The sequence below is a fragment of the Anomaloglossus baeobatrachus genome, chromosome 8, assembly GCF_048569485.1.
Source record: "Anomaloglossus baeobatrachus isolate aAnoBae1 chromosome 8, aAnoBae1.hap1, whole genome shotgun sequence".
Taxonomy (NCBI): Eukaryota; Metazoa; Chordata; class Amphibia; order Anura; family Aromobatidae; genus Anomaloglossus; species Anomaloglossus baeobatrachus.
The window spans coordinates 16,034,494-16,045,302 of NC_134360.1; the positions used below are offsets into that span (position 1 = coordinate 16,034,494).

The 10,809-nt window shown below is 55.6% G+C and overlaps 1 protein-coding gene across 1 annotated transcript; it reads left to right on the top strand.

Moving 5' to 3' along the window:
- The first annotated feature begins 3,053 nt into the window (after window positions 1-3,053).
- Window positions 3,054-7,335, top strand: PDE12 (phosphodiesterase 12). Its single transcript, XM_075320660.1, has 3 exons — window positions 3,054-4,272; window positions 5,978-6,056; window positions 6,807-7,335. The coding sequence occupies exons 1-3, from the start codon at window positions 3,109-3,111 to the stop codon at window positions 7,247-7,249; spliced, it is 1,686 nt and encodes a 561-aa protein (XP_075176775.1). The 5' UTR covers window positions 3,054-3,108; the 3' UTR covers window positions 7,250-7,335.
- Window positions 7,336-10,809: the final 3,474 nt, after the last annotated feature.

The following is a 10,809-nucleotide window of genomic DNA, read 5'->3' on the forward strand; positions in this document are numbered from 1 at the left end:
CTACCACCATCTTAGAGTTCGGTCCAGTGGATCCACCTCCTGGGTCTGCCCGACCGCCCGGCCCTGACAGATGGCGGGAAGAAGATGGCGGGAAGAAGCTAGCGGAGAGAATCTGGCGGGAAGAAGCTGGCGGGAAGAAGATGGCGGGGAGGAGCTGGCGGGGAGGAGCTGGCGGGAAGAAGCTAGTGGAGAGAAGCTGGCGGGAAGAAGATGGCGGGAAGAAGCTAGCGGAGAGAAGCTGGCGGGAAGAAGATGGTGGGGAGAAGCTGGCGGAGAGGAGCTGGCGGGGAGGAGCTGGCGGGGAGGAGCTGGCGGGGAGAAGCTGGCGGGGAGAAGCTGGCAGGAAGAAGCTGGCGGGGAGAAGATGGCGGGGAGGAGCTGGCGGGGAGAAGCTGGCGGGAAGAAGCTGGCGGGAAGAAGATGGCGGGGAGGAGCTGGCGGGGAGAAGATGGCGGGGAGAAGATGGCGGGGAGGAGCTGGCGGGGAGGAGCTGGCAGGAAGAAGCTGGCAGGAAGAAGCTGGCGGGAAGAAGCTGGCGGGGAGGAGCTGGCGGGAAGAAGATGGCGGGGAGGAGCTGGCGGGGAGGAGCTGGCGGGAAGAAGCTAGTGGAGAGAAGCTGGCGGGAAGAAGATGGCGGGGAGGAGCTGGCGGGAAGAAGCTGGCGGGGAGGAGCTGGCGGGGAGGAGCTGGCGGGAAGAAGCTGGCGGGGAGAAGCTGGCGGGGAGAAGCTCCTGGATAGAAATTGCCGGGCACTCGCTTTTCCCACTAATCTTCCCTGCGTTTTTGTCTTCAGCAACTTTTCAACCATGTTTTCTCTGAAGCTCCGCGGTTTCCGAGTCACGCATACCTGACCGGGATCTCACACTGCCGGGTTGTCTCGGGCTCCATATATCAGCTGTCAGTTTCCCTTTAAATGCTTATTCCCATTCTTGTGATTGGTGATGGTTGAATAGGGCATGAAAATACAAACAATTTTGCTGTTTTCTCCTTAATAAAATTTGCCTCCGTTCTTGGGATATCACCAATTCTCCTTTGTTTACAGTTTGTTGTCTTAGACACCGACCACCGCTGCTATAAAGCAGAATATGGCAGAGCTCGCGATCACTCCTGTCTGAGCTTGTCAGCACTGCTTAGCGCTCCTGCGATCCCGGCCATTTTCAGGGCAGTGCTTACAAGCTAGACAGCAGCGGTGGTCGGTCTCCTAGGCAACAAGATGTAAATTTTGATAAACACAAGCGTTTGTTTTTACAAGCATCGGCTCCCGGGTTGGTTGGTGATTTTCTCCCGGCAGAGGGCGCACGATGCGCGGCTCTCAGGTGTCTGGTGATATTCTGCCGGCAGGGGGCGCACGATGCGCGGCTCCCGGGTGTCTGGTGACTTCCTCCCGGCAGAGGGCGCACGATGCGCGGCTCTCAGGTGTCTGGTGATATTCTGCCGGCAGAGGGCGCACGATGCGCGGCTCCCGGGTGTCTGGTGATATTCTGCCGGCAGAGGGCGCACGATGCGCGGCTCCCGGGCTGACTGGTGATTTTCTGCCGGCAGAGGGCGCACGATGCGCGGCTCTCAGGTGTCTGGTGATATTCTGCCGGCAGAGGGCGCACGATGCGCGGCTCCCGGGTGTCTGGTGATATTCTGCCGGCAGAGGGCGCACGATGCGCGGCTCCCGGGCTGTCTGGTGATATTCTGCCGGCAGAGGGCGCACGATGCGCGGCTCCCGGGCTGTCTGGTGATATTCTGCCGGCAGAGGGCGCACGATGCGCGGCTCTCAGGTGTCTGGTGATATTCTGCCGGCAGAGGGCGCACGATGCGCGGCTCCCGGGCTGTCTGGTGATATTCTGCCGGCAGAGGGCGCACGATGCGCGGCTCCCGGGCTGTCTGGTGATATTCTGCCGGCAGAGGGCGCACGATGCGCGGCTCTCAGGTGTCTGGTGACTTCCTCCCGGCAGAGGGCGCACGATGCGCGGCTCCCGGGCTGTCTGGTGATATTCTGCCGGCAGAGGGCGCACGATGCGCGGCTCCCGGGTGTCTGGTGACTTCCTCCCGGCAGGGGGCGCACTATGCGCGGCTCCCGGGTGTCTGGTGACTTCCTCCCGGCAGGGGGCGCACTATGCGCGGCTCCCGGGTGTCTGGTGATTTTCTGCCGGCAGAGGGCGCACGATGCGCGGCTCCCGGGTGTCTGGTGATATTCTGCCGGCAGAGGGCGCACGATGCGCGGCTCCCGGGTGTCTGGTGACTTCCTCCCGGCAGAGGGCGCACGATGCGCGGCTCTCAGGTGTCTGGTGATATTCTGCCGGCAGAGGGCGCACGATGCGCGGCTCCCGGGTGTCTGGTGACTTCCTCCCGGCAGAGGGCGCACGATGCGCGGCTCCCGGGTGTCTGGTGACTTCCTCCCGGCAGAGGGCGCACGATGCGCGGCTCCCGGGTGTCTGGTGACTTCCTCCCGGCAGGGGGCGCACGATGCGCGGCTCCCGGGTGTCTGGTGATATTCTGCCGGCAGAGGGCGCACGATGCGCGGCTCCCGGGCTGTCTGGTGATACTCTGCCGGCAGGGGGCGCACGATGCGCGGCTCCCGGGTGTCTGGTGATATTCTGCCGGCAGAGGGTGCACGATGCGCGGCTCCCGGGTGTCTGGTGATATTCTGCCGGCAGAGGGCGCACGATGCGCGGCTCCCGGGTGTCTGGTGACTTCCTCCCGGCAGAGGGCGCACGATGCGCGGCTCTCAGGTGTCTGGTGATATTCTGCCGGCAGAGGGCGCACGATGCGCGGCTCCCGGGTGTCTGGTGACTTCCTCCCGGCAGAGGGCGCACGATGCGCGGCTCCCGGGTGTCTGGTGATATTCTGCCGGCAGAGGGCGCACTATGCGCGGCTCTCAGGTGTCTGGTGATATTCTGCCGGCAGAGGGCGCACTATGCGCGGCTCCCGGGTGTCTGGTGACTTCCTCCCGGCAGGGGGCGCACTATGCGCGGCTCCCGGGTGTCTGGTGATATTCTGCCGGCAGGGGGCGCACTATGCGCGGCTCCCGGGTGTCTGGTGATTTTCTGCCGGCAGAGGGCGCACGATGCGCGGCTCCCGGGTGTCTGGTGACTTCCTCCCGGCAGGGGGCGCACGATGCGCGGCTCCCGGCTCCTGGCTGGCGGCGTGCTGCGGCTGTGCTCCCGGGCGGGCGGCATGGAGAGGGCCGTGGTTCGGGCCGTCCCGTCCGAGGAGAAGCTCAGTATCTGCCTCACCCTGTCCGGGTCTCTGCGGCAGCTGCAGCGGGATCAGACGGAGCCTCTGAGCCGGGCCCTCGCCCGCATCTCCGCCAGCGCCACCAAGAGCAAGAAGCGCAAAGAGCCGGCGGCTCCGGGGCCTCCGGTGCGGCTCTTCTACCGGGGACAGCCGGTGTGCGAGGCCGCCAGTAACGCCGAGGCCTGGCAGGACGGCGCGGAGCTGCAGGTGGGGCACGTGCGGTACCGGGTGGAGCGGAACCCGCCGCTGTGCGCGGAGCTGGGCCTGCCCCGGCACGTCATGGCCGGCTTCCCCGTGTGCCCGCGCCTGCGGCTGGAGTTCTCCGACCCCGAGCACTCGCGCTTCACCTGGTACCGGCAGCAGCCGGCGGCCGGAGGTTCTCCCGGGGGCCCGGCCGAGCAGCAGTGGGAGGAGTCCGGCCAGGAGCGGGTGTTCACCCCGGCGGTCGGGGACATCGGGCTGCGGCTGAAGCTGCGCTGCACTCCCGGGGACGGGCAGCGGTTCGGAGAGGGTCGGGAGCTGGAGGTGGCCGGTCCGGTGGAGGCTGGCCCCGGGGCCTGCACCTTCGATGAGCGCCACCTGTACACACAGCGGCTAACGGTGGAGCCGGTGATCCGGGCCGTGTCCTACAACCTGCTGGCGGACGTATACGCGCAGACGGAGCACGCCCGCACCGTGCTCTTCCCGTACTGTGCCCCCTACGCCCTGGAGCTGGAGTACCGGCACTGCCTGCTGCGCAAGGAGCTGAGCGGATACCACGCTGACCTGCTCTGCCTGCAGGAGGTGGACCGCACTGTCTTCTCCGACAGCCTGGCCCCCGCGCTGGAGGCCTTCGGCCTGGACGGAACCTTCCGCCTCAAGGACAAGCAGCACGAAGGCCTAGCGACCTTCTACCGCCGGAGCCGCTACCGCCTGTGCAGCCAGCACGACATACTGCTGGGGGAGGCGCTGACCGGGGACCCGCTGCACCAAGAGATGCTCCAGCGCCTGTCCGGCTACCCGGCCGCCAAGGAGAAGATGCTGCAGAGATCGTCCGCCCTGCAGGTGAGCGGGAGCATTCCAACATTTTTTGAACCAAAAGCCATATTGACCTACTGAACCAATTCCAAGGGTAGTTACATGAATAAATCACCAGAACCACCATCACTACACAAATACATCACCAGAACCACCATCACTACACAAATACATCACCAGAACCACCATCACTACACAAATACATCACCAGAACCACCATCACTACACAAATACATCACCAGAACCACCATCACTACACAAATACATCACCAGAACCACCATCACTACACAAATACATCACCAGAACCACCATCACTACACAAATACATCACCAGAACCGCCGACACTACACAAATACATCACCAGAACCGCCGACACTACACAAATACATCACCAGAACCGTCGTCGCTACACAAATACATCACCAGAACCTGCCGTCGCTACACAAATACATCACCAGAACCGCCGACGCTACACAAATACATCACCAGAACCTGCCGTCGCTACACAAATACATCACCAGAACCGCCGTCGCTACACAAATACATCACCAGAACCTGACGTCGCTACACAAATACATCACCAGAACCTGACGTCGCTACACAAATACATCACCAGAACCTGACGTCGCTACACAAATACATCACCAGAACCTGACGTCGCTACACAAATACGTCGCCAGAACCTGCCGTCGCTACACAAATACGTCGCCAGAACCTGCCGTCGCTACACAAATACGTCGCCAGAACCTGCCGTCGCTACACAAATACGTCGCCAGAACCTGCCGTCGCTACACAAATACGTCACCAGAACCACATTTTAAGTATTTAAGGATGATTTGCAGAGTTTCTGCTCCCCAAAAAAATCAGTGTGAATGCACAGTAACTTACACTGAGTTTTTGAGCAGAAACTCTCCAAATCATCCTCATTAAAATACTAAAATCTAGAGATTTGATATTAAGCTTTAACATAACCATGATGCACGTTATGGATTGCTACATGAGTAGAAGATCAGAACCACCCTTGGTGCATGTACACAGCACCAGAACCACCCTCAGTAAATGTACACAGCACCAGAACCACCCTCAGTAAATGTACACAGCACCAGAACCACCCTCAGTAAATGTACACAGCACCAGAACCACCCTCAGTAAATGTACACAGCACCAGAACCACCCTCAGTAAATGTACACAGCACCAGAACCACCCTCAGTAAATGTACACAGCACCAGACCCACCCTCAGTAAATGTACACTGCACCAGAACCACCCTCAGTAAATGTACACTGCACCAGAACCACCCTCAGTAAATGTACACAGCACCAGAACCACGCTCAGTACATGTATACAGCACCAGAACCACCCTCAGTGCATGTATACAGCATTTCGGGTTTCCTGATTATTTCAGCTGATTCATTAATTGCGGCTTTTTGTTTTTCGCTCATATGCCCTTGAGTTTCGGCGCGGAGCGATTTACTGCACGTCTGTAACTTTTTATGCAATTTTTTTGCAGCATTTTAGCTAAATATGGGACTTTTTGCTGTAAAAAGACGCAAACAATAGTCCAAAAAAATATTTTTGATTTTGCACTAAATTCATGAACGTCTCTCGCTGCTTTGCAAAAAAAAAATAAAAAATGTATCGAATATCAAAAGGCTTAAAAAATGCAGATGATGAATCGGGGTTTACAAGTTCCATGATGTGATTTATCACCATCTTCTGTCGTTTCTTAGGTGTCGGTCCTTGAGTCCACGTCGGACCCTTCTAGAAAAATCTGCGTGGCCAACACTCATCTTTACTTCCACCCAAAAGGTGAGACACTGAGCGCTCTACAAACATTTACTCTCAGCTTCCTCCATATTGGTTTTCGGCGTTTATAGACCACCTTAGTGAAGACCCCTACACGTTGCTGCAGGGATCAGCGACCTGCGTCACTCCAGCTCCCAGCGTCGCTCCAGCTCCCGGCGTCGCTCCAGCTCCCGGCGTCGCTCCAGCTCCCGGCGTCGCTCCAGCTCCCGGCGTCGCTCCAGCTCCCGGCGTCGCTCCAGCTCCCGGCGTCGCTCCAGCTCCCGGCGTCGCTCCAGCTCCCAGCGTCGCTCCAGCTCCCAGCGTCGCTCCAGCTCCCAGCGTCGCTCCAGCTCCCAGCGTCGCTCCAGCTCCCAGCGTCGCTCCAGCTCCCAGCGTCACTCCAGCTCCCAGCGTCACTCCAGCTCCCAGCATTCCCACACTGCCATGTGATGTTTGGCTTGTCAGGGCATCCTGGCAGTTGTCCTTCACAATGGCTGGAGTGGCGAGGTTTGCTGGTCCCTGCAGTGTAGGGTGAACCTGGCGATAATAAGGGCTGCGGTTGATTTGGGACAAACGGTGGACGCTCCACGGACAGTTTCCTATGTGAATGTCTGGATTAGGTGGACCTAGTTCCGTGGTGGATTTCCAGTCCTGTTCCCCAGTGACGTCCATGATCACATTGGCCAAATAGATCTTTTCCATGGATGTGGGATGCACAATCTTCTCCTCCATCCTTGTGATTTGGATTTACCGATGTAACTTTTTCTTTTCCAGGTGGCAACATCCGCTTACTCCAGATCAGCGTGGCTCTGGCTCACGTCCGACACGTGGCGTACGAACTCTACCCCAGCATTCCTATCATATTCTGCGGAGACTTTAACAGCACGCCTTCCACCGGGCTGTACAGTTTAGTAAGAGATGGGACCATCTCCGAGGACCACGAGGACTGGACATCAAACGGAGAGGAGGAACGCTGCAACATGTCCCTCAACCATCCGCTGAAACTGAAGAGCGCCTGCGGGGAGCCCGCCTACACCAACTATGTGGGGGGCTTCCACGGCTGCTTAGACTATATATTCATGGACTCTGAAAGTTTAGAAGTGGAACAAGTAATTCCTATGCCGAGTCACGAGGAGGTCACGAGTCACCAGGCTCTGCCCAGCGTCTCGCACCCTTCTGACCACATAGCGCTTATATGTGACTTGAGGTGGAAGTAGGCGCGGTCCACAGATTAGAGTGTAAATGTCGTATTTTTATGCTGCTGACACTAACCCTGACCACCATAAAATATATTCATCATTGATACGGGTCTTCCTTCTACAGAAAAGTATCGTGAAAATATATATATAAATATATATATACACATACGCGCACACACACTAGTGATGGGTGAACTCGCTGATAACTGGGACCTGGTCTGGAATGCGATCCCCATATAAGTGTATGGGGACCTGAATCCAGAGATTAAAATGCTGGTAGAAGGGACAGGAGCGCGCTGTACTTATCGAGGATCTGTCATAGTGGTACGCTGCTTCCAGGTCACGCATTCACTTCCGGGGCTCATAATTAACCTCCATTGAATATTCACTGCACTCCCCGACTGCCGGTGTCTGGTTGCGTGCTCAGCCTGTGTGACAGCGTGTCTGACCAATCAGACCCGGTCTGCAGGTCTATAGCGTACAGTTAAAAAAACAAATATTGGCGCACGGTTCCCCCATATTATGATAGCCAGCACAGTGCGCTTACCTAGGCTGTGTATCACAATAAGGCCTGGTTCAGACGTCAGTGATTCTGGTAGGTTTATTTTGTTTTTTTCTTTCTACGTACCAGAATCACTGACATACGCAGACCCATTATAATCAATGGGTCTGCGCACACATCAGTGATTTTTCACTGACCGTGTCTCCGTGCAGCGTACACGCATGTCCGTGATTGTGACCACAAATCACCTGAGTGACGTCACAGCTAAACGCGGCTCAGTCTCTGTCTGCACTCACAGCGGGCAGTCCTGCTCTTTGGCCTTTCGCTGTGACTCAGATGTAGCAGGGCCAGGATTGTCGTAGGACCTCGTGTGGATTATATCGGCCCAGCAGGGGTATTTTGGGGTAAAGGGGTGAGGGTGGGTTTTTTTGTATTTTATTCCAAGAGAAGGATTTTTTCCGTGTTTGTGTTTTATTTACTTTCACTTATAGATTAGGGATGGTCTCACAGATGCCTGCCATTACTAATCTAGTGCTTAGTGGCTGCTGTGATTAACCCTCTCATTATGTCGATTGCCACCGCACCTGGGTGATTGGAAAGAGCCGGTTAACGCACAGGGATTGTTGCATCGAATGTATTTGACAATCCCAGGCTGCTATTTTTAGGCTGTGGGGGTCCAATAAGCATGGACCTCTCCAGTCTGAGAATACTAGCCCCAGCTGTCGGGCTTTATCATGGCTGGGTATTGAAATTGGTCTGTTTTTTAAATTAACTTACAGAAAAAGAAAAGCTGCATGCGGTTGCTCTTATTTTGCTCCAGCCTGTAACCGTATGCTTTATCTGTGCTGGGTACCAAAATACAGGGGTACGCTATGCCAAATGGTTTATTTTTACACCATGATACTTACCAGCAAGCAGATGCTGTCATTCAGGCTGGGAGAGCGTCTGCTTACAACCAATCACTGATGCCCAGCCATCTGGTGGGCGGGGAAAGCAGTGCATATGGATGAGCAATAATGAGCGGTCCAGGAAGTGAGTGAGCAGCCGCGGGAGCAGTGTAGAGCCGCGATGGAGCCTCGGTAAGTATAAGCGCTCACTTCATGCTTATTTTCTCGAGTGCCAGATCAAACATCTGGAATCCTGGGACTGGCACCCGGATACCTTTGAATCCGTGCGGGTCTGGACTTTTTACAGTCCAGGTTCGCCATCACTTCCATGCTCTGTACTAGTGATGAGCGACACTTCTGGGCTCCATTGACTTCCAGTATACTCAGGTACTCGAGTAACTGCTTGTTAAGAGTCCCGAGCATGGCAGTGCCCGCTCATCACTAGTGATCAATCGTAGAGAAAGCTGGAAGTATTTACACACGGCGTCTCTTTCGGGTGGATTCTGCCTGCAAGCAGCCTTATAAAGCACCCAAGAAACCGGACACTGTGCACGTTCCGTCCGTCGACTCCCGCAGTGAAATTTTGCAGTTTTTTTGCACACCGGAGCGGACCGTGCTCACATTTATAAGTCCATTAGCTCAGACCCAGGTGTCACTTTCCCATACAAAGCGCCTGGTTTGCATTAGTTTGTTTTTGGAGGATTTAATAGCACAACAGAAAAGGAGATTCATGTGGATGGATTCAGATCAATGGGACACAGGCAGAAGCGCTGTACAGCACTGGCCTATAGGACCGCCGAGGTGACCAATCATTGATAATCTATGGTCATTGGGCTGCGTTCACACATTGCAGCTTCAGTGCAGTTTATGTGGTACACTAGTTTAGATTTTTGCTGTAACTATCCCTTGTTTTTTATCCTGCAGCTTTGGATTACTCAGTCCAGTTCACAGTCCCCCTCTGCTCCTTTTCCCATCCCCCGTCCACTTTCTTCCTTGATTGACAGCTCTGGCATTGTATGAGCTAGAGAATAAGCAGACGGGGAAGATGCACTGAACTGTTCGGCTGCTCCAAGCATCTGTGCTGTGTTTGACCAGTCATTTTGTGCTGACAGAACAATTACCAGCAACTTCAACATTTGCATTAACCAATCTAAAAATCCAGCTTCCTGTCCACCATGCTTTACAGTGCAGTACAGCCTGCATTATTTTTTCTCACAATTGAATAATCAGGAAATAGCAGGAACCTATGATTTGGCCATCGTGGGCAGCCAATGATTGCAGTTTTGTTATAGGTTGAAAGAATACCTAGCTCCATCTAGTTCAACCTTCCGACACCAATTATATATTTTGTGGTTCGGTTGTTAAAGGCCATAAGAAAACTAGTAGAGATGGGCGGACTCGTAAAGAACCAGATTGGCGGGTCCCCGAGTTGAGGTTGTTTATAATAAAAGCGGGGGGTCTGGTGGTAAGATCCCTAGATAAGGGGGTGGGGAAAGGAAGGAGGATGAGCAGATCTCAGCACCTGAGATCCTTCCTCCTCTGTTCATCCTGAGCCTCCTAATTCATGATGCTGGAGACTCAGGATGGACTGCACCTGCGATGTTTCCTCTGCTCATCCAAAGTCTCCTGGATCATGAAGCATGAGGCTCAGGATGTTTCCTCCTCTGCTCATCCTGAGCTTCCTGGTACATGAAGGCTGACATTCAGGATGAACTGCGCCCGCGATGTTTCCTCCTCTGCTCATCCTGAGCCTCCTAATGCATAAAGCCAGAGGTTCAAAATGAGCTACGCCCATGAGGTTTCCTCTGCTCATCCTGGATCTCCTGGTTCATGAAGCAGGAGGCTCAGGATGAGCTGCACCCGTGATGCTTCTGCCTCTGCTCATCCTGGATCTCCTGGTTCATGAAGCAGGAGGCTCCGGATGAGCTGCGCCCATGATACTTCCTCCTCTGCTCATCCTGGATCTCCTGGTTCATGAAGCAGGAGGCTCAGGATGAGCTGCGTCCGTGATGCTTCCTCCTCTGCTCATCCTGAACCTCCTGGATCATGAAGCATCAGGCTCCGGATGTTACTTCTGCTCATCCTGGATCTCCTGGTTCATAAAGCAGGAGGCTCAGGATGAGCTGCGCCCGCGATGATTCCACCTCTGCTCATCCCGAGTCCCCTGGATCATGAAGCAGGAGATTCAG

What these genes read in the sequence shown, in the direction of transcription:
- PDE12 (XM_075320660.1), top strand. Translation starts at nt 3,109, where the DNA reads ATGCGCGGCTCCCGGCTCCTGGCTGGCGGCGTGCTGCGGCTGTGCTCC. An exon ending in AGAGATCGTCCGCCCTGCAG is followed by an intron (nt 4,273 to 5,977) that starts GTGAGCGGGAGC and finishes GTCGTTTCTTAG; the next exon opens with GTGTCGGTCCTTGAGTCCAC. An exon ending in TCTTTACTTCCACCCAAAAG is followed by an intron (nt 6,057 to 6,806) that starts GTGAGACACTGA and finishes TTTCTTTTCCAG; the next exon opens with GTGGCAACATCCGCTTACTC.